Source organism: Salvelinus alpinus, chromosome 29 (genome assembly GCF_045679555.1).
Source record: "Salvelinus alpinus chromosome 29, SLU_Salpinus.1, whole genome shotgun sequence".
Lineage (NCBI taxonomy): Eukaryota > Metazoa > Chordata > Actinopteri > Salmoniformes > Salmonidae > Salvelinus > Salvelinus alpinus.
This window is the reverse complement of record NC_092114.1, coordinates 24974911-24998434: the sequence shown is the minus strand read 5'-3', so window position 1 is coordinate 24998434 and position 23524 is coordinate 24974911. Positions and strand designations below refer to the sequence as shown.

General features: G+C 43.1%; 1 protein-coding gene across 2 annotated transcripts in view; it reads left to right on the top strand.

The window, feature by feature from the left end:
• Positions 1–23524, top strand: part of LOC139559367 (CUB and sushi domain-containing protein 3-like) — a 700638-nt gene that overhangs the window by 254825 nt on the left and 422289 nt on the right. For both annotated transcript variants that reach the window (XM_071375335.1, XM_071375334.1), the window contains exon 5: positions 21441–21648. In XM_071375335.1, the coding sequence (XP_071231436.1) occupies positions 21441–21648 (208 nt within the window). The remainder of the gene's footprint in view (positions 1–21440; positions 21649–23524) is intronic.

Here is a 23524-nt window from a genome sequence, read left to right as displayed (position 1 = left end):
GGTTCATTAGGATGACCATGATAAGAGTTATTATAGAGGGCTGCTATGTGGTTCATTAGGATGACCATGATATTAGTTATTATAGAGGGCTGCTATGTGGTGCATTAGGATGACCATGATAAGAGTTATTATAGAGGGCTGCTATGTGGTTCATTAGGATGACCATGATATTAGTTATTATAGAGGGCTGCTATGTGGTTCATTAGGATGACCATGATATTAGTTATTATAGAGGGCTGCTATGTGGTTCATTAGGATGACCATGATATTAGTTATTATAGAGGGCTGCTATGTGGTTCATTAGGATGACCATGACATTAGTTATTATAGAGGGCTGCTATGTGGTTCATTAGGATGACCATGATATTAGTTATTATAGAGGGCTGCTATGTGGTTCATTAGGATGACCATGATATTAGTTATTATAGAGGGCTGCTATGTGGTTCATTAGGATGACCATGATAAGAGTTATTATAGAGGGCTGCTATGTGGTTCATTAGGATGACCATGCTTTTAGTTATTATAGAGGGCTGCTATGTGGTTCATTAGGATGACCATGACATTAGTTATTATAGAGGGCTGCTATGTGGTTCATTAGGATGACCATGATATTAGTTATTATAGAGGGCTGCTATGTGGTTCATTAGGATGACCATGATAAGAGTTATTATAGAGGGCTGCTATGTGGTTCATTAGGATGACCATGATAAGAGTTATTATAGAGGGCTGCTATGTGGTTCATTAGGATGACCATGACATTAGTTATTATAGAGGGCTGCTATGTGGTTCATTAGGATGACCATGATAAGAGTTATTATAGAGGGCTGCTATGTGGTTCATTAGGATGACCATGATAAGAGTTATTATAGAGGGCTGCTATGTGGTTCATTAGGATGACCATGATATTAGTTATTATAGAGGGCTGCTATGTGGTTCATTAGGATGACCATGATATTCGTTATTATAGAGGGCTGCTATGTGGTTCATTAGGATGACCATGATAAGAGTTATTATAGAGGGCTGCTATGTGGTTCATTAGGATGACCATGATATTAGTTATTATAGAGGGCTGCTATGTGGTTCATTAGGATGACCATGATAAGAGTTATTATAGAGGGCTGCTATGTGGTTCATTAGGATGACCATGATATTAGTTATTATAGAGGGCTGCTATGTGGTTCATTAGGATGACCATGATATTAGTTATTATAGAGGGCTGCTATGTGGTTCATTAGGATGACCATGATAAGAGTTATTATAGAGGGCTGCTATGTGGTTCATTAGGATGACCATGATATTAGTTATTATAGAGGGCTGCTATGTGGTTCATTAGGATGACCATGATATTAGTTATTATAGAGGGCTGCTATGTGGTTCATTAGGATGACCATGATAAGAGTTATTATAGAGGGCTGCTATGTGGTTCATTAGGATGACCATGAAATTAGTTATTATAGAGGGCTGCTATGTGGTTCATTAGGATGACCATGATATTAGTTATTATAGAGGGCTGCTATGTGGTTCATTAGGATGACCATGACATTAGTTATTATAGAGGGCTGCTATGTGGTTCATTAGGATGACCATGATATTAGTTATTATAGAGGGCTGCTATGTGGTTCATTAGGATGACCATGACATTAGTTATTATAGAGGGCTGCTATGTGGTTCATTAGGATGACCATGATATTAGTTATTATAGAGGGCTGCTATGTGGTTCATTAGGATGACCATGATAAGAGTTATTATAGAGGGCTGCTATGTGGTTCATTAGGATGACCATGACATTAGTTATTATAGAGGGCTGCTATGTGGTGCATTAGGATGACCATGATATTAGTTATTATAGAGGGCTGCTATGTGGTTCATTAGGATGACCATGATAAGAGTTATTATAGAGGGCTGCTATGTGGTTCATTAGGATGACCATGATATTAGTTATTATAGAGGGCTGCTATGTGGTTCATTAGGATGACCATGACATTAGTTATTATAGAGGGCTGCTATGTGGTTCATTAGGATGACCATGATAAGAGTTATTATAGAGGGCTGCTATGTGGTTCATTAGGATGACCATGATATTAGTTATTATAGAGGGCTGCTATGTGGTTCATTAGGATGACCATGACATTAGTTATTATAGAGGGCTGCTATGTGGTTCATTAGGATGACCATGACATTAGTTATTATAGAGGGCTGCTATGTGGTTCATTAGGATGACCATGATAAGAGTTATTATGAGTGAGTAGGTAGATAAGTGGAGCCCCCCCCCCTGCCCCCCCCCCTCCATGCACGTAGAGAGGGGATTGATGTCCCCATGTGCTAATTGCGGTGGATGGTTAACTCAGTAACAGATTAAGTGCAGAATATTATACAATAGCATACGGTTGTTCAGAGGAAAGGGCCATCTTCAGAAAGCATCGTCACGCTCTCGATTACTTATCAGTATGCAAATGAGATAGATCATCCCATCTATATTTCTCGGTTCAGTGCCCCCCCCCCCCCCCCCCCCCCGCCCCTTCCAGTGCTGCTAAAATAAAAATAAATAGGAGCCTAAAGGAAGAGGCGCCTGCCGCGCTTTTTGACGAATGTGACACTCTCTGCTGTGCCTCGCTGGCTGACGCACTGTCCTAGGGTCCCCTAGGTGCCAAATAATAAATTACAGTAATAGGGTTGAGCTATTCAAAGCATTCACACCACAGAGGGACATTTCTCTAATTGATTGCTTGATTATAATTTGATATGGATCGTGGTGTTGATTATCAATGGAGGGGTCATGGTTCCTGTGACTGCGAAGTTTTAAGCACTGATTATCTTATTAAGGGGAGTAGATTATCGTATACAGTGGGCGCCGGTGCTGGCGGTGGCATCAGGGCTGCTCCCCCTCAGCAGCTGGGCCAAGTTGTCTCCTCTTACCTGACTGAAGACCGATTACTCATTCTTGGCAAGATGTGTTCATATCACTAGGGGTGGGGCCATTCGAGGCCCATCAATGCTCTTCTTGTTTCCTATTCCTTGTATTCCAGTAAAATCCTCCACCGTGGTGTTGAAGGCTCCGAGGAATCTCCGCCCTGCTTTATTTGCCACTGCATCAATCCAGTGCTGTTTTACAAGGTTCCATCCACAGTAGTTGTGGTTTTACTGGTGTCCTCTTTTGGACCTCTGAGCTATGGCTTGGTACGCTCGCTTCAGTCATTGCTGCCTGACTCGGCTTTGTTTTGACATGAAACATTTGTGTCAGATATCCCCAAGCAGACCTGTGATGAATTGCACAGCTAGGTAGCAGATGATTTGGCCTGGAATAGCTGTCCCTGTCCCTGTATTTATATCACTGTCGTACGTGGCTCCCTGCATCACTGAAACTGATGAGATTCGACATTCCCTTTGTGGAACATTGCAATTCATTTCATACTGAAGCTCCTTACTGGATAGAACTCTCTGGCCATAGTTGTATGCTCTCGACTTTTGGATTTCTGGAGGCTAGTGTTTTCTGTATGTCCTTGTGCAACACTGACTGGGAGAAGAGATCTGCAGTGAAGCACTAGAGACGACTGTCAAAACTGTAGAGGAGTGTTGAATCTTCACACACCCACACAAGATGACACGACATCACATCATCCAAGGAGAATACATTGTGTTGTCAATAGGGCTCTGAGATGCACCTCCTCAAGCAGAGCACCAATTATTTAAGGTATTTTCTTGCAAAGTTGTAATTTAGATCTTGGAGACATGCACACACATCAGAACTAGACTGGGACATGGGCTGCATTCGTTCTGTCACTGTTTGAGTGATGACACACTCTGGAATTCACCTGAATTCGTTTCCGAGTTGTATTTTTTAAACCCTAATTATTGAGCTGCCAGAACCACAAGGTACTCCGAGTGGAAGAGAACAGAAAGTTGAAATGGGCTTGTTTCTCTGGGACCTGAGGAGGATAACAAATGTGTTTTCATGCAAGCATTTGTTTAAATTGTCAGGGAGGGCTGACAGTTTCCCACCTCTTGAGAGAGAACAACTACAGCCTAGCTGACAACACTAACTTCTGATACGGTCCTGGCATCCAAAAGCATCCACCCGAGACACAGGAGCCTGCCTCAACATATTCAGCATATTTATATTACCTCACAACTTGTTGGTTTTATCATTAAATTCCCACCAGATTACGGCATTTTGTTCAACTGTTTAATTGATGGTCAATAGATAACTAAATTACTGTTTTGTTTAAAACAATTATTTGATTACAATGAATGGTGACTAAATCAGCTTTATGCACCTCACAAATGTCCCCCTGTTGGTCCCAGTCATAATGGCTCCCTCTATTGTTTAAAGGTTTTGTCTTGTCTGTTCAGGTGTGAATGCTGTTGTATTCTGGCTCTCCACTTTCTCCTTGTTTATTCCTGGCTATCACTTATTTAAACCCTCTACTGGTCCACTAACTCCTAATTGGGCCAAATGTCAACAATTTATTAGTGATGGAAAAACAGCTGATAAAAGTTTATTGGGATGGATGGAAAATATGTGGCCTAAATTAAGGTCATGCTTGTTAAGGCCAAAGTGCTCGTTTGCTTGTTAAGGCCAAAATGCTCCAACCTTACTTGTACAGTGAAGAGTGAACTCAGGAGCTACAGGAGATTATACCAACCGCCACAAAGGGATTTAAAGAAAATAAATGAATAGTTGGGCACTGCAACCATTTGTAGTGCATGACATGCCAAATATGTGAAGGTGTATTGAAGCTACATGTAGGTGTAAACCTAATTCTAGGTCAGGAGCTATACTAAATTATAAACTGGGTGGTTCGAGCACTGAATGCTGATTGGCTGACAGCCGTGGTATACCACGGGTATGACAAAACATGTATTTTTAATGCCCTAATTACGTTGGTAACCAGTTTATAATAGCAATAAGGCACGTTGGAGGTTTATACCACGGCTAAGGGCTGTATCCAGGGACTCCGCATTGGGTCGTGCGTAAGAACAGCCCTTAGCCGTGGTATATTGGCCATATACCACAACTCCTTGTGCCTTACTGCTTAATTATAAACTGGGTGGTTTGAGCCCTGAATGCTGATTGACTGACAGCTGTGTTATATCAGACCGTATACCATGGGTATGACAAAACATTTACTACAGTATACCAACCACCATAAAGGGATTTCAAGAGGAAAAAAGTAATGGTTTGTCACTGCATCCAGTTGTATGATGAGCCAAAGGTGGAGGCGAACTGTACATGAAGCTCTTTGTTTGCCAACAGTTGTAGCCACATGCCCATGCTTTGCGTTTGCCAACAATCTTTTGTGTAACACTGTCCCCTTAGAGAGGTAGAGGTGCTTTAATCTCTCTGCCTCAACCTCATCATTTCTCTTTATTGCTTCCTCTCCCATCCTCCCATCAATACAGCATCCATTTGAGGCTTGTCTCCATCTCTCATAATAAAACATCCCTCTTTCAAAGGCTATTTTCTATGGGTTCACATAAGAGGTTTTTGATTTATTAGATCTTAGGGTCTCTGTGGGTTCCTGTCCCTAGACTCCCTAGACTCCCTTGTCCCTAGACCCCGCGCTCCCAGTGCTGCTCACTCAGTGCTGCTCAATAACCTTATTCCATGGAAAGCCTCTCTTGCCTGTCACACAGTAAGGATTACATGCCATTTCCATTAGTCGCACATCCAGAAAGCCAGATTGCTCCTTGAATGAATGTGCGAAAACTAGTCGATGGGTCAAATGAATGCAAAAATAAAAGAGAAACAACTACTTCATCGGTAAACACCACCAGCAGGACCCAGTGGAAGGAAAGATGGAGATTGTTTTTAGTGGCAGGCAGACTTTTTCAAGAAGAAGAAAAGCAGCCTGGCTGGCATAGAGAACAGTGATGTGCGGTTCCCTTGGCTACCGTTTTCAATGTGGAACACGTCAGGAGTAACAGAGCACCAAGTATGGACCATCTATAATGTTTTGTCCCCTTTGAGGCATAACAGACAGACAAGCACTTATGATAAACACTACAACAAAACATTGTTTAGAGCAAATATCACTGGTTATTATCTTTTGCGTGAGGGATCGTAAGTCTAAAGGGGTCAGGGAGAACAGCCTAATGGTGGATGTACTTCTTCTAAATGTGCCAGCATACCATTCACACTCTCACAGCAGGGGGAGTTTGCATATTTTCTGGGCTGCTAAAGGAATTCTGCTATTAAGACTCATGGCCAGTGGGGAGAAAGACTGCTCATTCTTCACATCTAGACTTTTCCCATGTTATGTCTAGGATGGAACACTGTTTGAGCAGGGAACATGAACAATTTAAGTAAAACAGAGAACCCATGGCAATGTATACATTGAGTGTACAAAACATTAGGAACACCTGGTCTTTCTATGACATAGACTGACCAGGGGAACCTAGGTGAAAACTATGATCCCTTATTGATGTCACTTATTGATGTTAAGTCCACTTCAATCAGTGTAGATGAAGGGGAGGAGTCAGATTAAAAAATGACTTTTAATCCTTGAGACAATTGAGACATGGATTGTGTTTGTATTCAGAGGGTGAATGGGCAAAACAAAACATTTAAGTGCCTTTGTACAAGGTATGGTACTAGGTGCCAGGCGCACTAGTTTGAGTATGACAAGAACTGCAACACTGCTTGGTTTTTCATGCTCAACAGTTTCCCGTGTGTATCAAGAATGATCCACCACCAAAAGGACATCCAGCCAGAGACCATCCACTGGCATTTTCTACAAGAACTCTGCCTCCAGAAATAAAAGCTTCTCCCAAGTGGGTGTGACACCTACTCCCGTTGCCTGCTGCACTGCTGCTTGGATTCCACCTAGCGATTTGTTCACCGTCTGCCCTGCCTTTGCTCCCCCTGTCTGGTACAGGTATCCCCACCACACTCCCCCCTCGCTCCCGGGCTTTCACTCGCCTCCAGCACACAGGCACTGTTGGGGCGAGTGACTCTGAACTTACAATGGCTAGCCCCAAGTCGTTCTATATTTTTTCTTGTGCATTTTGCTATTTCCTATTTGCCTCATGACTCCTGCATGCTTTGTTGGCTATGAACTTTCTTGTTTACCCAACCGTGGGACAGACTATGTTTGTTCCCACACTCAGTACCGTGACTCTCTATTGGTTACACAGACTCTTGGTCTCCCATCCTATTTTAACCACCTCTCGCCGGCTTTGTATTCATATTACCTGATGAAATTGCTGCACAATATGATCTTGTTGCTATCTAATGCACATTCAGATAAATTAGCACTGCAGACCTCTCCCTGTCCTCTGCCGTGCCTTGATTGTATTACTGTTGATGATATCTGGAAATGTGCATGTACACCCTGGCCCACCTACTGTTGTTAGCCCCAATTCTGACTTGTGCTCTGATATCTGCTTTACTGATTTCTGCTCTCGTAAAAGCCTGGGGTATCTGCACATTAACACTAGAAGCTTATTACCTTAAATGGATCAATTGAAAGGGTGGGTTCACAGGTCCAATCCAGATGTGTTGGTCATTATTGAGACGTGGTTAAGGAAGAGTGTTTTGAATACTGATGTTAACCTTTCTGGTTATACATTTTTTTGTCAAGACAGATCTTCCAAAGGTCGGGGAGCGGCAATCTTTACGAAGGATCACTTTCAGTGCTCGGTTGTCTCCACCAACTCTGTCCCCCAAAAATGAGATTTTCTGGTTTTAAGCATTACACTTTCAAATAGCTCTTTGATGACTGTTGCTGGGTGTTATCGTCCCCCATCAGCACCGGCCTGTACCCTACCTGCCCTAAACTCTCTCCTGGCCCCTTACATTAAGTCTGAATTTGTCCTGCTAGGTGACCTAAACTGGGACATTCTTAAATCACCTGACCAAGTCCTAAAGCAATCTTTCTCAGATTATTACCAGTCCTACAAGGCATGACTCCAAACACCCAGAAAAGGCTACTCTCCTCGATGTTATCCTCACAAATAATCCTGATAGGTATCAGTATGGTGTTTTCTGTATTGACCTTCGTGATCTTAGTGATCACTGTTTTACAGCCTGTGTTCGTAATGGCTGCTCAATGAAACGACCTGCCTGATTTGTCATAGACGCTTGGTAAAAAACCTTAATGAGCAAGCCTTCTTTCATGATCTGGCCTCTGTAAATTGGTATAGAATCAGCTTGATCCCCTCTGTCGAAGACGCTTGGACCGTCTTTTTGATATTTTCAGTGGTATTGTTAACAAACATTCCCCCATAAAGAAAATGAGAATTAAAAACAGGTTGAGCCCCTGGTTCGACCTTGATCTTGCAGAGTTACTCCACCTCAAGAATTGCATTTGGCGAAGGCTCGGCACACGCACACTCAGGCTGACTGGCTCTCGTTCAGGCAAATGAGAAATAAGTGCACTCAGGCTATCCGGAAGGCCAAAGTTAGTTACTTTAAGGAGCAGTTCTCTCTCTGTACGTCTAACCCCAAGAAGTTCTGGAAAATGGTTAAAGACCTGGAGAATAAACCCTCCTCCTCACAGCTGCTCATGTCCCCTAAAGTTGATGATGTGGTTGTTACTGACAAGAAGCACATGGCTGAGCTCTTTAATCACCACTTCATTAAGCCAGGATTCCTATTTGACTCAGCCATGCAACATTTCCTCATCTCCCACCCCTAATGCAACTAGCCCTGATGCTCCTCCCTCCTTTTCCCCTTCCCAGTAAAAAGTTTCTCCCTGCAGACGGTCACTGAGTGCAAGGTGCTAAAGGAGTTCCTGAAACTTGACCCCAAAAAATTATCTGGGTCAGATGATTTAGACCCTTGCTTCCTAAAGGTTGCTGCCTCTATCATTGCCAAGCCTATCTCTAACCTTTTTAACCTGTCTCTCCTCTCTGGGGAGGTTCCCATTGCTTGGAAGGCAGCCACGGTTCATCCTTTATTTAAAGGGGGAGATAAAGTGGATCCTAACGGTTATATGCCTATTTCTATTTTGCCCTGTTTATCAAAAGTGTTGGAAAACGTGTAAATAATCAAGTGACTGGCTTTCTTGATGTCTATAGTATTCTCTCTGGTATGCAATCTGGTTTCTGCCCAGGTTATGGATGTATCACTGCAACCTTAAAGGTCCTCAATGATGTCACCATTACCATTGATTCTAAGCAATGATGTGTTGCTATTTTTATTGACTTGGCCAAAGCTTTTGATACGGTAGACCACAACATACTTGTGGGCCAGCTAAGGAATATTGGTGTCTCTGAGGGGTCTTTGGCCTGGTTTGATACATCTCTCAGAGAGTGCAGTGTATAAAGTCAGAACATCTGCTGTCTCAGCCACTGCCTGTCACCAAGGGTGTACCCCAAGGCTTGATCCTAGGCCCCACGCTCTTCTCAATGTTCATCAACAACATAGCTCAGGCAGTAGGAAGCTCTCTCATCCATTCATATGCAGATGATACAGTCTTATACTCACCTGGCCCCTCCCCGGATTGTGTGTTAAACACTCTCCAACAAAGCTTTATTAGTGTCCAACAAGCTTTCTCTGCCCTTAACCTTGTTCTGAACATCTCCAAAACCAAGGTCATGTGGTTTGGTAAGAAGAATGATCCTCTCCCTACAGGTCTGATTACTACCTCTGAGGGTTTAGAGCTTGAGGTAGTCACCTCATAGAAGTAGTGGGGAGAATGGCTAGACGGTACACTGTCCTCACATATCAAAGCTGCAGGCTAAAGTTAAATCTAGACTTGGTTTCCTCTTTCGTAATCGCTCCTCTTTCACCCAAAACATGGCTCTCTCAGGATATACTGTCCACATCCATACAGCCATCTGGGTTCTCAGTACATCGCACAGACAGAAATAAAGAACTCTCCGGGAAGAAGAAAGGTGGGGTGTATGTTTCATGATTGACTACTCATGGTGTGATTGTGATAACATACAGCAACTGAAGTCCTTTTTGTTCACCCGACCTAGAGTACCTCACAATCAAATGTCGACCGTGTTACCTCCCAAGAGAATTCTATTCGGTTATAATCACAGCCGTGAATATTCCCCCTCAAGCCGATACCACGATGGCCCTCAAAGAACTACACTGGACTTTATGCAAACTGGAAACCACATATCCTGAGGCCGCATTTATTTTAGCTGGGGATTTTAACAAAGCAAATTTGAGGAAAATGCTACTAAAGTTCTACCAACACTTTGAATGTAGTACTCACCCTGGTAAAGCATTGGACCACTGCTACTCAACCTTTTCGAAATGCCTACATGGCCATCCCCCGCCCTCCCTTTGGCAAATCTGATCATGACTCCATTTTGCTCCTCCCTTTCTATAGGCAGAAACTCAAACAGGAAGTACCTGTGCTAAGTTCTATTCAACACTGGTCTGACCAATCGGAATCCATGATTCAAGATTGTTTTGATCAAGCGGACAGGGATATGTTCTGGGTAGCCTCTGAGAATAGCATCTACGAATACATCAGGAAGTGTATAAGAGATGTTGTACCCACTGACTATTAAAACCTACCCAAACCAGAAACCGTGGATAGATGGCAGCATTTGCTCAAAACTGAAAGCGCGAACCACCGCATTTAACCATGGCAAGGTGACTGGGGAATATGGTCAAATACAAACAGTGTAGTTATTCCCTCCGTAAGGCAATCAAACAGGAAAACTGTCAGCACAGAGACAAAGTGGAGACGGAATTCAACGGCTCAGACACGAGACGTATGTGACAGGGTCTACAGACAATCACGGACTACAAAGGGAAAACCAGCCACGTCACGAACACAGACGTCTTGTTTCCGGACAAGCTAACACCTTCTTCGCCCGATTTGAGGATAACACAGTGCCACCTACGCGGCCCGCTACCAAGGACTTTGGGCTCTCCTTCTCCGTGGTCGACGTCTATAAGACATTTAAGCATGTTAACTCTCGCTAGGCTGCCGGCCCAGACGGCATCCCTAGCCGCGTCCTCAGAGCATGGGCAGAGCAGCTGGCTGGAGTGTTTACGGACATATTCAATCAATCCTTATCCCAGTCTGCTTTCCCCTCTTCAAGATGTCCAGCATTGTTCCTGTACCCAACAGTACAAAGGTAACTGAACTAAATGACTATTGCCACGTAGCACTCACTTCTGTCATCTTGAAGTGCTTTGAGAAGTTATTTAAGGATCATGTCACCTCTACTGTACCTGACACCCTAGACCCACTTCAATTTGCTTACCACCCCTATAGATCCACAGACTATGCAATCGCCTTCGCACTGCACACTGCCCTATCCCATCTGGACAAGAGGAATACCTATGTAAGAATGCTGTTCATTGACTATGGCTCAACATTCTACACCATAGTTCCCTCCAAGCTCAACATTAAGCTCGGGGCCCTGGGTCTGAACCCTGCCCTTTGCAACTCGGTCCTGGACTTCCTGACGGGCTGCCCAAGGTGGTGAAGGTAGGAAACAACACCTCAACTTTGATGATCCCCAACATAGGGGCCCCACAAGGGTGTGTGATCAAACCTTTCCTGTACTCCATGTTCACCCATGACTGTGTGGCCACGCACGCCTCCAACTCAATCATCAGGTTTGCAGACAACACAACAGTAGTAGGCTTGATTACCAACGATGATGAGACAGCCTACAGGGAGGAGATGAGGGTCCTGAGACAGTGGTGCCAGGAAAATAACCTCTCACTCAACATCAACAAAACAAATGAGCTGATCGTGGACTTCAGGAAACAGCAGAGGGAGTAAGCCCCTATCCACATTGACGGGACTGCAGTGGAGAAGGTGGAAAGCTTCAAGTTCCTCGGCGTACACATCACTGAAGATTTGAAATGGTCCACCCACACAGACAGTGTGGTGAAAAAGGCGCAACAGTGCTTCTTCAACCTCAGGAGGCTGAAGAAATTTGGCTTGGCCCCTAAAACTCTCACAAACTTTTACACATGCACAATTGAGAGCATCCTGTCCGGCTGTATCACCGCCTGGTACGGCAACTGCACTGCCTGCAACCACAGGGCTCTCCAGGGGGTGGTGCGGTCTGCCCAACGCATCACCGGGGGAAAACTACCTTCCCTACAGCACCCGATGTCACAGGAAGGTCAAGAAGATCATCAAGGACATCAACCACCTGAGCCACAGCCTGTTCACCCCACTATCATACAGAAGGCAAGGTCAGTACAGGTGCATCAAAGCTGGGACCGAGAGACTGAAAAACAGCTTGTATCTCAAGGCCATCGTACGGTTTAATAACCATCACTAGCCAGCTTCCACTAGGTTACGCAACTCTGCACCTCAGAGGCTACTGCCCTATAGACATATACTTGGAATCACTGGCCACTTTAATAATGGAACTGTAGTCACTTTAATTATGTTTAAGTAATGTTTACATACTGCTTTACTCATGTATATACAGTATTCTATTCTACTGTATTTTAGTCAATGCCACATTTCTCGATCTAATATTTATACATTTCTTAATTCCATTATTTTGCTTTTAGATTTGTGTGTATTGTTGTGAATAGTTTTTAGTTACTACTGCACTGTTGGAGCTAGGAACACAAGCATTTCTCTACACCTGCAATAATCTGGTAAGTATGTGTATGTGACCAATAAAATTTGATTTGATTTATGATTTCGATTCCCATTTCTTTGTAAAACACATGCTCTGTGGGAAATTATCTATATTTATTACATTATTTTAATAACTCCAAAGTGCGGAGTCTAAGAACCACATTTGGCAGATAAAAAAAGCCTCCAAAACTCTAACATTTGAAACTTGATAACAAACCCATCTCCTTCTATTTCTGTTTGTTTGTCTTTCCGTAGAGCTGACATACAGATTGATCTGGTTAAGAGGGTGTAGCAGGTTAGGATTTATGTCTGTCAAACTGGTTCTCTGGCCTGCCTACTGCCTGCTGCAGGGGATAGTTCAGGGCCAGGCTGGGGGTCTCTGGGATGCCTGCTGCAGGGGAGAGATCAGGGCCAGGCCGGGGAGCCAACAGGATTACTTTCTTCTCCCGGAACCCCATCAGAGGCCTGACACCTCAAACATGGTCCTGAGAATACCACAGCAGAACAGCGGGATGAGGATTTAACCTCTCTCTCGCTCTCTTTCTCTCTCGACTAGGATAGTAAATAGTTTGAAAATGAAATGACATGAGAGTGTACAGTAAATCCCTCATTACATTTAGGGGAAACCCTGCTTACAGAAGTGACATGAACTGTAAGGATTTAGGCACTGTGAGTTGAAAACTCATTGTTTGCAGAATGGATACATTCTACCCTCGTTTTGTGCAATTGCTTCGTCATTGTTGCAGTGTAGAAGAGCACTGCTCTGTTAGTTAGCTACTGGGAGTTTACCAACAGCCTAACTCCAGGAGCATGGCTATGCTGTGTCCTAGAGCCTATTTGTGTGACAACACTATATGCTAGCCCGTAGTGGAGGAGTACACTGTCTGCTGAGTCCGTCTGTGACAGGGTTGACAGGTCGTCCCAGGGCACTGACACTCATATGTCCAGCAAAACACTTTCTGTTTAAAGCATATCAGCCAAACAACAGCTATCAGAGCTTTGCATGTTGGGAATCTAAAACAGTCCAATGAGAATGTTTATTTGACAGACCTCGGTAGGTGTAAAATTGCATAGGACCTTCATAGGCGGAAAAAAGAAGCCCTGGTCCATCTTAACCTGTGTTAGGGGTATTTATGGTGGGTGGTATCTCCTGCAGTGCAGCACATATATTCTGGTTCATGGTGGATTTATTTTCTGACTGAGTCCTATATGTTTTTCATTATTATGATTCAGGTTGAAATAAAATGCTGAGGCTGGTGTTCTGGTTCTGCTCTTGGGTGAGGGCGGGCAGTAAAAGAAGCAGGGGAATGCAGAATTGATTTACAAATGACTGACAAGAATGTTTTCCAAAGGGAATTTATCATAGCCAGGCAGACAGCGCCTCTGCATTACAATGCTAATGTCAAGGCTGAGCCATCTCCAAATCTAGAGAAATACAGTTTTATGCCATTTCTCTCCAAAAAACAAGGTCCTATCATTGTTGAAGTATTTTATATTGATTAGTGCACATCATTCTTTGAGTAATTTTTTATTTCATGTTACATGTAAGAGGAGGCATTATTTGTCAAGAATTTTATTTTATAAAAACAGCAAATTAGTTTCTTCAGCATTCACGTAATCAAAAGAAACCATTCAATCCTACTTCGTGATTCTTCGGTCGCTGGTTCATATCCGGCTCAAAGGACGATAACCTTTTAGAGTGGCCATTAACCGGTCGCTCCAAGGCATTCCTAGTCGATCACCAAACATTTCTGTAAAAGACTCAACGATAAAGCCTTGTGTTCCTATTTTTTGTAATTTTTTTGAGCTGTTGGCAGTAGGTGCACTTGATTCAGCTGCCCTAGCGCCGAGAAGGCAGACTGTTCCCATTTTGAAACATTTAATGTGCCCGAAAGAAGAGCTCTGCCTACCCAGCAGGCCCAGAGAGCAAATCAAGTGCAGCTATTGGCCAACCACTGGCCAATCAGATAGCTCACAGTATCTGCACAGTTTCCTTGAGCCATAGACTGTAAAAGGAAGACTCAAACACACAGCAAAGTTGATACTGTGAGATTTCAAAACTTGTAAAACCATGACTAGAGAGACTCAACTAATACAGCAAAGAGCTTTTTATGAGTAAGTTCATGTTTAAGTTGTTATTCATCACTGTCAACACTTTGTACAATACTTTTTTAAGCCATAAAATGCGCGTTCTCCCTACTTCCACTCACACTACAACCAGCACTGCAGCTGCAATTAATGAGTAGGAAAGCTGCTTGTGTCTTTTTTTTAAATTATTAGCTGCTTGTGTCTTTTTTAATATCGAGGAATATTTCACTTTCTCTGGTCATAGGAGTAACAACATGAATTGGTGCATGAGACAGAAATAATGCAGTGCGACTTGAGTTTCGCCATCAGCTGGAAGACTGTCCCCTCTTTTCTCAGTCGAGGGAGGGAGAGAGGAGGGACAGTGAGTCGGGTGAGAGGCAGCCTCACCATCAGCTGGAAGACTGTCCCCTCTTTTCTCAGTCGAGGGAGGGAGAGAGGAGAGACGGTGAGTCGGGTGAGAGGCAGCCTCACCGCTGCTCCTTCCCTCCCCTCAGACTGACCATCAGATGCAGACCATCAGTCCAGTAGAAAAAAAGAACATTATTATGCTCACTCAGCTGTACCTCAGAAGTAATACAACAAATTAACTATTACCAGTGTGATCATATACAGTACCTACATTTTTTAAATATAATTTGAAAATGGTCTGAGAAGAACAATAATGGCAGGGCAATTCAAGCATAGCCAATACGCCATGATAATGTATTGTCTAATATAATAATCTATAGCCTATAGCGAACCTCAATGCTGCAGAACTGTTTTTAATTGGTTAATGTTGCATAGGCTTATGTTTTTGAAGGCATGATTAAAAAAAATATTGACCTAGAAAAGGTTGGTGATCACTGGCCTAGTGGTTAGCGTTGCATCAATGACCAAAAGGTTGCTAGTACAAATCTTTGAGCTGATTACATTGTAGGTGAAATATCTTCCAATCTGCCCTTGAGCAGGGCACTTAACCCTAATTGCTCCAGGGTTGCTGATCCCTGGCTGTGACCCCACTCTCTGAGGGTGTCTCAGGGGGAGTGGGATATGCAAAAAACATTCTTTTTCACACTTGTACAGGTTACACACTTGTACATCTGTGAAACAGGACAAATATAAGCACCCTCTATTTTAACTTTTTATATGAATATTGAGTTGAGTCCTCCAAATTTTTCTTCATGAGCAGCTAATGAATGTTCATCACAAAGTATGTTCCGTTCACCAGTTCAAAATCAAACCGTAAGTGCTGAATAGTGTGACCTAGAGAGTCATGGCTCTAATGAAACACTTAGAAGTTCCTTATCCACATCTTCAAGTTTTCTATCAGGTACTCTTAGTTCTTAGCCCTTAGCTTTTAGCCCCTAGATCTTAGCTCTTAGCCCCTAGCTCTTAGCCCTGAGCTCTTAGTTCTTAACTCTTAGCCCCTAGATCTTAGCCCCTAGATCTTAGCTCTTAGCCCCTAGCTCTTAGCCCTGAGCTCTTAGCTCTTAGTCCTTAGCCTTAGTTCTTAGCTCTTAGCCCCTAGATCTTAGCTCTTAGCCCCTAGCTCTTAGCCCTGAGCTCTTAGCTCTTAGTCCTTAGCCCTTAGCTCTTAGCTAGAAGTCCTTAGCTCTTAGCTTTTATCCCTTATCAAATCAAATCAAATTTGATTTGCCACATGCGCGGAATACAACAAGTGTAGACTTTACCGTGGAATGCTTACTTACAAGCCCTTAACCAACAGTGCAGTTCAACAAGAAGAAAATATTTACCAAGTAGGATCAAATAAAAAGTAACACAATAAGAATAACAATAACGAGGCTATATACAGGCGACACCGGTACCGAGTCAGTGTGCAGGGGTACAAGCTTGTTGAGATAATCTGCACATGTATGTGGGGGCGAAGTGACTATGCATAGGTTAATAGGTTAAAAACAAACAGTGAGTAGCAGCAGTGTACAAGGGGGGGGGGGTCAATGTAAATTGTCCAGTAGCGATGTTTATTAATTGTTCAGCAGTCTAATGGCTTGGGGGTAGAAGCTGTTGAGGAGCCTTTTGGTCCAAGACATGGCGCTCCGGTACCGCTTGCCGTGCGGTAGCAGAGAAAACAGTCTATACCTTGAGTGACTGGAGTCTCTGACAATTTTATGGGCTTTCCTCTGACACCACCTATTATATAGGTCCTTGATGGCAGTTGCCATACCAGGCGGTGATGCAACTGGTCAGGATGCTCTCGATGGTGCAGCTGTAGAACCTTTTGAGGATCTGGGGACACATGCCAAATCTTTTCAGTCTCCAGAGGGGGAAAATGTTTTGTCGTGCCATTTTCACGACTGTCTTGGTATGTTTGGACCATGATAATTCGTTGGTGATGTGGACACCAAGGAACTTGAAACTCTCGACCCGCTTCACTACAGCCCCATTTATGTTAATGGGGGCCTGTTCGGCCCGCCTTTTCCTGTAGTCCACGACCAGCTCCTTTGTCTTTCTCACATTGAGGGAGAGTTTGTTGTCCTGGCACCACATTGCCAGGGCTCTGACCTCCTCCCTATAGGCAGTCTCAGTGTTGTCGGTGATCAGGCCTACCACTGTTGTGTCATCAGCAAACTAAATTATGCTGTTGGAGTTGTGTTTGGCCACGTAGTCATGGGTGAACAGGGAACACAGGAGGGGACTAAGTAGAAAACCCCTGAGGGGCCCCAGTGTTAAGAATCAGCGTTGCAGATGTGTTGTTGCCTACACTTACCACCTGGGGGCGGCCCGTCAGGAATTCCAGGATCTAGTTGCAGAGGGAGGTGTTTAGTCCCAAAGTCCTTAGCTTAGTGATGAGCTTCGTGGGCACTATGGTGTTGAACACTGAGCTGTAGTCGATGAACATTCTCACATAGGTGTTCCTTTTGTCCAGGTGGGAAAGGGCGGTGTGGAGTGCGATTGAGATTGCGTCATCTGTGGATCTGTTTGGGGCGGTATGCGAATTGGAGTGGGTCTAGGGTGTCCAGGAGGATGCTGTTGATGTGAGCCATGACCAGCCTTTCAAAGTACTTCATGGCTACCGACGTGTGTGCCACGGGGCAGTAATCATTTATGCAGGTTACCTTCGCTTCCTTGGGCACAGGGACTATGGTGGTCTGCTTGAAACATGTAGGTATTACAGACTCGGTCAGGGAGAGGTTGAAAATGTCAGTGAAGACACTTGACAGTTGGTCAGCGCATGCTTTGAGTACACATCCTGGTAATCCATCTGGCCCAGCGGCTTTGTGAATGTTGGCCTGTTTAAAGGTTTTGTTCACATTGGCTACCGAGAGCGTTATCACACAGTCATCCAGAACAGTTGGTGCTCTCGTGCATGCTTCAGTGTTGCTTGCCTCGAAGTGAGCATCAAAGGCATTTAGCTCATCTGGTAGGCTCGCGTCACTGGGCAGCTCGCATCTGGGTTTCCCTTTGTAGTCCGTAGTAGTTTTCAAGCCCTGCCATATCCGACGAGCGTCAGAGCCGGTGTAGTAAGATTCAATCTTAATCCTGTATTGACACTTTGCTTGTTTGATGGTTCGTCTGAGGGCATAGCGGGATTTCTTATAAGCGTCCGGATTAGTCTCCTGCTCCTTGAAAGCAGCAACTCTAGCCTTTAGCTCGATGCAGATGTTGCCTGTAATCCATGGCTTCTGGTTGGGATATGTACATACAGTCACTGTGGGGACGACGTCATCGATGCACTTATTGATGAAGCCGATGACTGAGGTGGTGTATTCCTCAATGCCATTGGATGAATCCCGGAACATATTCCAGTCTGTGCTATCAAAACAGTTTTGTAGTGTAGCATCCGCGTCATCTGACCACTTCCGTATTGAGTGAGTCACTGGTACTTTCTGCTTTAGTTTTTGCTTGTAAGCAGGAATCAGGAGGATATAATTGTGGTCAGATTTGCCAAATGGATGGCGGGGGAGAGCTTTGTATGCATCTATGTGTGTGGAGTAAAGATGGACTAGGATCTTTTTTCCCTGGTTGCACATGTGACATGCAGGTAAAAATGTGGTAAAACTGTTTTAAGTTTGCCTGCATTAAAGTCCCCGGCCACTAGGAGCGCCGCTTCTGGGTGAGCATTTTCGTCTTTGTGGTGGTAAATAGACAGTTACGAATAATACAGGTGAGAACTCTCTTGGTAGATAGTGTGGTCGACAGCTTATCATAAGGTACTCTACCTCATGCGAGCAATACCTCGAGACTTCTTTAATATTAGACATCACGCACCAGCTGTTATTGACAAAAAAGACACACACCCCTTGTCTTACCAGAGGTAGCGTCTCGGTTCTGCCTGTGCATGGAAAATCCCGCCAGCTCTAAATGATCAGTTTCTTCATTCAATCACGTCTTGGTGAAACGTAAGATGTTACAGTTTTTAATATCCCGTTGGTAGGATAATCTTAATAGTAGGTCATCAATTGCACGTTAGCAAGAAGATAGGAAGGCAGTGGGAGTTTACTCGCTCGCCTCTGGATTCTCAGAAGGATCCCTGGCGTCTTTTCTTCACGCAAAAGGCGTGGATCTGGGCCTGTTCCAGTGAAAGCAGGATATTCTTCTCGTCGGACTCATTAAAGGAAAAAGTTTCCTCCAGTCTGTGGTGAGTAATCGCTTTCCTGATGTCCAGAAGTTATTTTCGGTCATAAGAGATGGTTGCAGCAACATTATGTTCACAATAAGTAAAAAAATAAGTTACACAAAATGCCAAAAAAAGAACAAAATTGCACAATTGGTTGAGAGAATGTAAAACGTCAGCCATGTTCTTCGGCGCCATCGTATCTCTTAGCTCTTAGTCTTTGATGGGATAGCGTCAGATGTTACCGGTACTGTGCATACAATAAGGGTTCTCTTCGGCCGGTAACTTTGATCAAAATGGCATCCTGTTCAACAACGTATTTGTCAGCTTGCATGGTGAATGTTGTTTTCCAAGAATCACAATGCAAACTGACCAAGGAAATATGGTAATTGTTTTCCAAGACAACCAGGGTTATATTAAACTGAGGAATGTTTTCCAAGAAAACTTGGCTTCATGGATACTGAGAAAGTCAGCAGATCAGTAAGTGACTGTAGTATTATAGAGAATGTCATTGAGTGTACTATTATAGAGAATGTCATTGACTAGGCCTATATTATTCTCTGCTCGATATAACCTCTTCTCTGTGCTTTTGCTACGTTCCCTCTAATTGAGGACTGATGAGCCTGTCACTCACATGCTCAGTGACATTATAATGGTGTTTGTATTACTGATGGTATTGATAAAGGGATTGTTATTAAAGGTTTGACTTTCCCCTGGCTATCAGAGTGTGTAATCTAATCACCTCTGAATCTCCAGGATAAACTCATGTATAATTGCAAAGGAGAGATAGAGAATGGCCCGATCACTGAGACTGTGTGTGTGTGTGTGTGTGTGTGTGTGTGTGTGTGTGTGTGTGTGTGTGTGTGTGTGTGTGTGTGTGTGTGTGTGTGTGTGTGTGTGTGTGTGTGTGTGTGTGTGTGTGTGTGTGTGCGTGTGTAGCCTGAAGTGTTCTCACTTTTGCCAGCCAATAGCTAGCTTTTCTCATGGCGCCGATTGGTAAGGTGCTTCAGGAGGGCGGTCATGTGTACATGCAAGGCAGAGGAACCGAGTTCGCGCCAGTTATTGGCCGAATTGGGAGGAAATGGTACTCGCTAAGCGAGCAGCGTGACCTCCTTTACGTGCACTTGATTGTATGTTTTATGTGTGCATGTGACGGTGTCTGTGCATTATTGGTTGTGAGTATGTGCATGTACGAGCATGAGTGTGTGTGGATGAGATATGTTTTTCAATGTGTATATGTTTGACCCTACTGTAGATTGTTTGAATAAAACATTGGCATGTAACTCCTTGCATCTCACATGCCAATGTCTTTTTCCTCAATGTTTCTATGTATGTATTCCTGTTCCCCCAAAATTATGTTTTAGTCCTGGATAAAAGGGATTCTCCAATGAGCATCGCTTTGCACCTTCACTATAAATCCATACACACGGTCACGTACCATGTGCATGCATGTATATGTGGATCTATATGTATGTTATAGGTTTGCCTTACTGTATAAATTATATGTCTATAATTTATAACGTCTGTGCAGACCAGTCCATGTGTCTTTATCTGTGCATTATGTATCCAAACATTTCCAAAACAACAAGAAAAAAACAAATCTGAATCCTGTTAAAAAAAAGTATAATCTAAACTTCAAATTAAATTGGAAGTCCTTGATATAAAAAAAAGGATAAATAAGACAAGAGCAGAGCTCCGAGTCTGCTGGGAAATACAGCTGGGACCTTTTTGATTCCAAGAACCCATGTATAGATGGAGTCAATTAATAGTCATGACAAAGATGAGAGAGAGGCGTTGAGCATCTCAGCACCAGAAGTAGGGGCTCCTCTCTAAAACCTGATGAATAGACTCTAGGAGGCCTTGAAGTGAGACTTCATTTTACTACTATTTATGTGGGAATAATGAAAGGCGGCAACTCAAATTTCAGTTGTATCCCATTTCTGCTTCAAAACTGTAAAAGAAAGGAATGGGAGAAAAAACAGAAAGACCATCTACTGTAAGATATCATGTGTGGCATACAAAAGCTGCGGCAATACTATGAATTGAATTCGTAATCAAGAAATGGGCTGGATTTAAAAAATCCGTACTGTATGTGGTAAAATGGTTGTATGTATGTACATATATACAAAGACACATACATATGACTTTGCCTCAGTCAAAAATCGACCAAAACCAAACAAAAAAGAGGGTTCAGCTGTTATTTTCTGCTGTATACTACTTACATGTGGAGCAAAGCCCGAATCCTAACAGAAGTCTTTCCGTTTGATTGACAGCTGAGGACACATGTGGTGATACTCTGAGGGGTTCAAGTGGCATCATTTCAAGTCCCAATTTCCCGAGTGAATATTACAATAGTGCGGACTGTACGTGGACCATACTTGCTGATCCTGGAGACACCATCTCCATCATTTTTACAGACTTCCAGACGGAGGAAAAATATGACTACTTGGAAGTGGAAGGGTCTGAGCCTCCTACAATATGGTGAGTCTACTGCTACTTACTGCTACGCCTCTCTCTGTGTTTTTTGGTCATTGTTTCAATTCTTCACTTCAAAATGGGCATTTGTTGTTTTGTTGTGCTTGGTAGTCAGTGACTGCAAATGTGAATCACTGATCTAGGCCGTCATTGTAAATAAGAATTTGTTCTTAACTGACTTGCCTAGTTAAATAAATAAAAAAATGTAAGTAATTAAGGGACATAAGTAGAGACCTACTTTTAATGTATAACATCTGAGGAAAGCCATTACTGTACACCTGCAATGAAATAGTCACGTTGCCACCAACATTGTCTACACTGGACGTTGAACTTGTTTGGCTAAGCGTACTGACAATTGTGTATGTGTATGTTGGTGCCGGGTTTTTCGTATTGTATGTTTTTATGAGATATTGACATAATCATTAGTCATTTTGGAAGTGTGTAATATTTTTCTAATGTGCTCGTCATAACAATATTTTAGCTCAGCGTTCTATTGATTGTTGGAAAATGAGTCTATCGATTCCCTTCTCTATTCCGCCACTGACGATAGGAACCAGACGGATAAGACATGCTGTATTTAGGGGAGAGACAAACAGCTCTTTTTCATCGCTTGTGTCTTCATCTTTTTCGTCTTACATGAAATGGAAGAAAATGACAAGAGGAGAGCAACATATTCCTAATTCTCACCATAATGTATTGCATCCTACAAGATTATATTGAGTTGCTATATGCCAGTAGTAATGGAGTTCTTACCAATATGTCAATAATGATTTATGATCATATGAGATTATTGGTTGTCGGATGTATCAATACCAATTATCTTAATAGCAATGATGTATTTGAGTAGGGATCTGAATATTGGTACAGTTTGCTAATAGATAGCCATCACAGTTTGTCTGGGATATGTTTGACCATATGTTGTCTAGTGTATGAGGTAGATAGATAGATACTGGCGACCTGGTGCCCTTCATGTATGTATCAAGCATGATAGAGTAGGAGTACTGATTTAGGATCAGTTTTGCCATTTAGATCAGAATGAATAAGAATACATTGGGGGATCTGATCCTAGATCAGCACTCTTACTATTAGATGCTTGATACATACTGCTCTTATTTACTTACTAAATCCTCTTCCGTCCTTGAGGAACATAGGCGACAGGATATGACCCATTGTTGATTTATTTAGAAGATCAACAATGGGTCGACTTGTTTACTTGTTGGTGTTGATAATCTTTGATTGGGAGACGTCGTCAAGAGGAAGTCTTTCAAATGACACCAACAAGTATGCATTTATGGTAATGTGTCTATGGATTGCCCTCTCTATCTTTGATTTGGGACTGGGCCCACTTGACAGACTGAGACATGGCTTCGAACTCTCCACACCACCCCACATCACACATCAGACTACATCAGTGCCATAATTCATATTCAAATCCCTTTGGCATTTGCATCCTGCTTAGCCTAAATGTGTGTATTGTTGTTTCAGTATGTGGTTTACTATTCAGTGATTTGCACACTGGTAGCTAGCTACCTGACCTTGTAGTGGGGCGAGTTCTGTGTCAACTGAAGCTGTTTGCCCCCTCCATCCCTCTCTTCCTCTCTCACTCCCCCCTCTATCTTACCCTCCTTCCATCCGTCTTATTTTTCCCTCCTTCCCTGGCCTCCAACTGTGTAGGAGTAGAATCAGAGCCAACTTTTTGTCTTATTCTGTTCACATGTGGCCCTGTCTGTACCCAGAAAACACACAACCAACTCCACAAACTAAGCCAATCACTGTCGCTGTCTGGTTATTAGTGCTCTGGTCTGGCACCATCAAGAGAATTACTTAATAGAAGGAAACCAAAAAGGCAGACACAATAGGGGGATAATATTGGGCTGTTAAT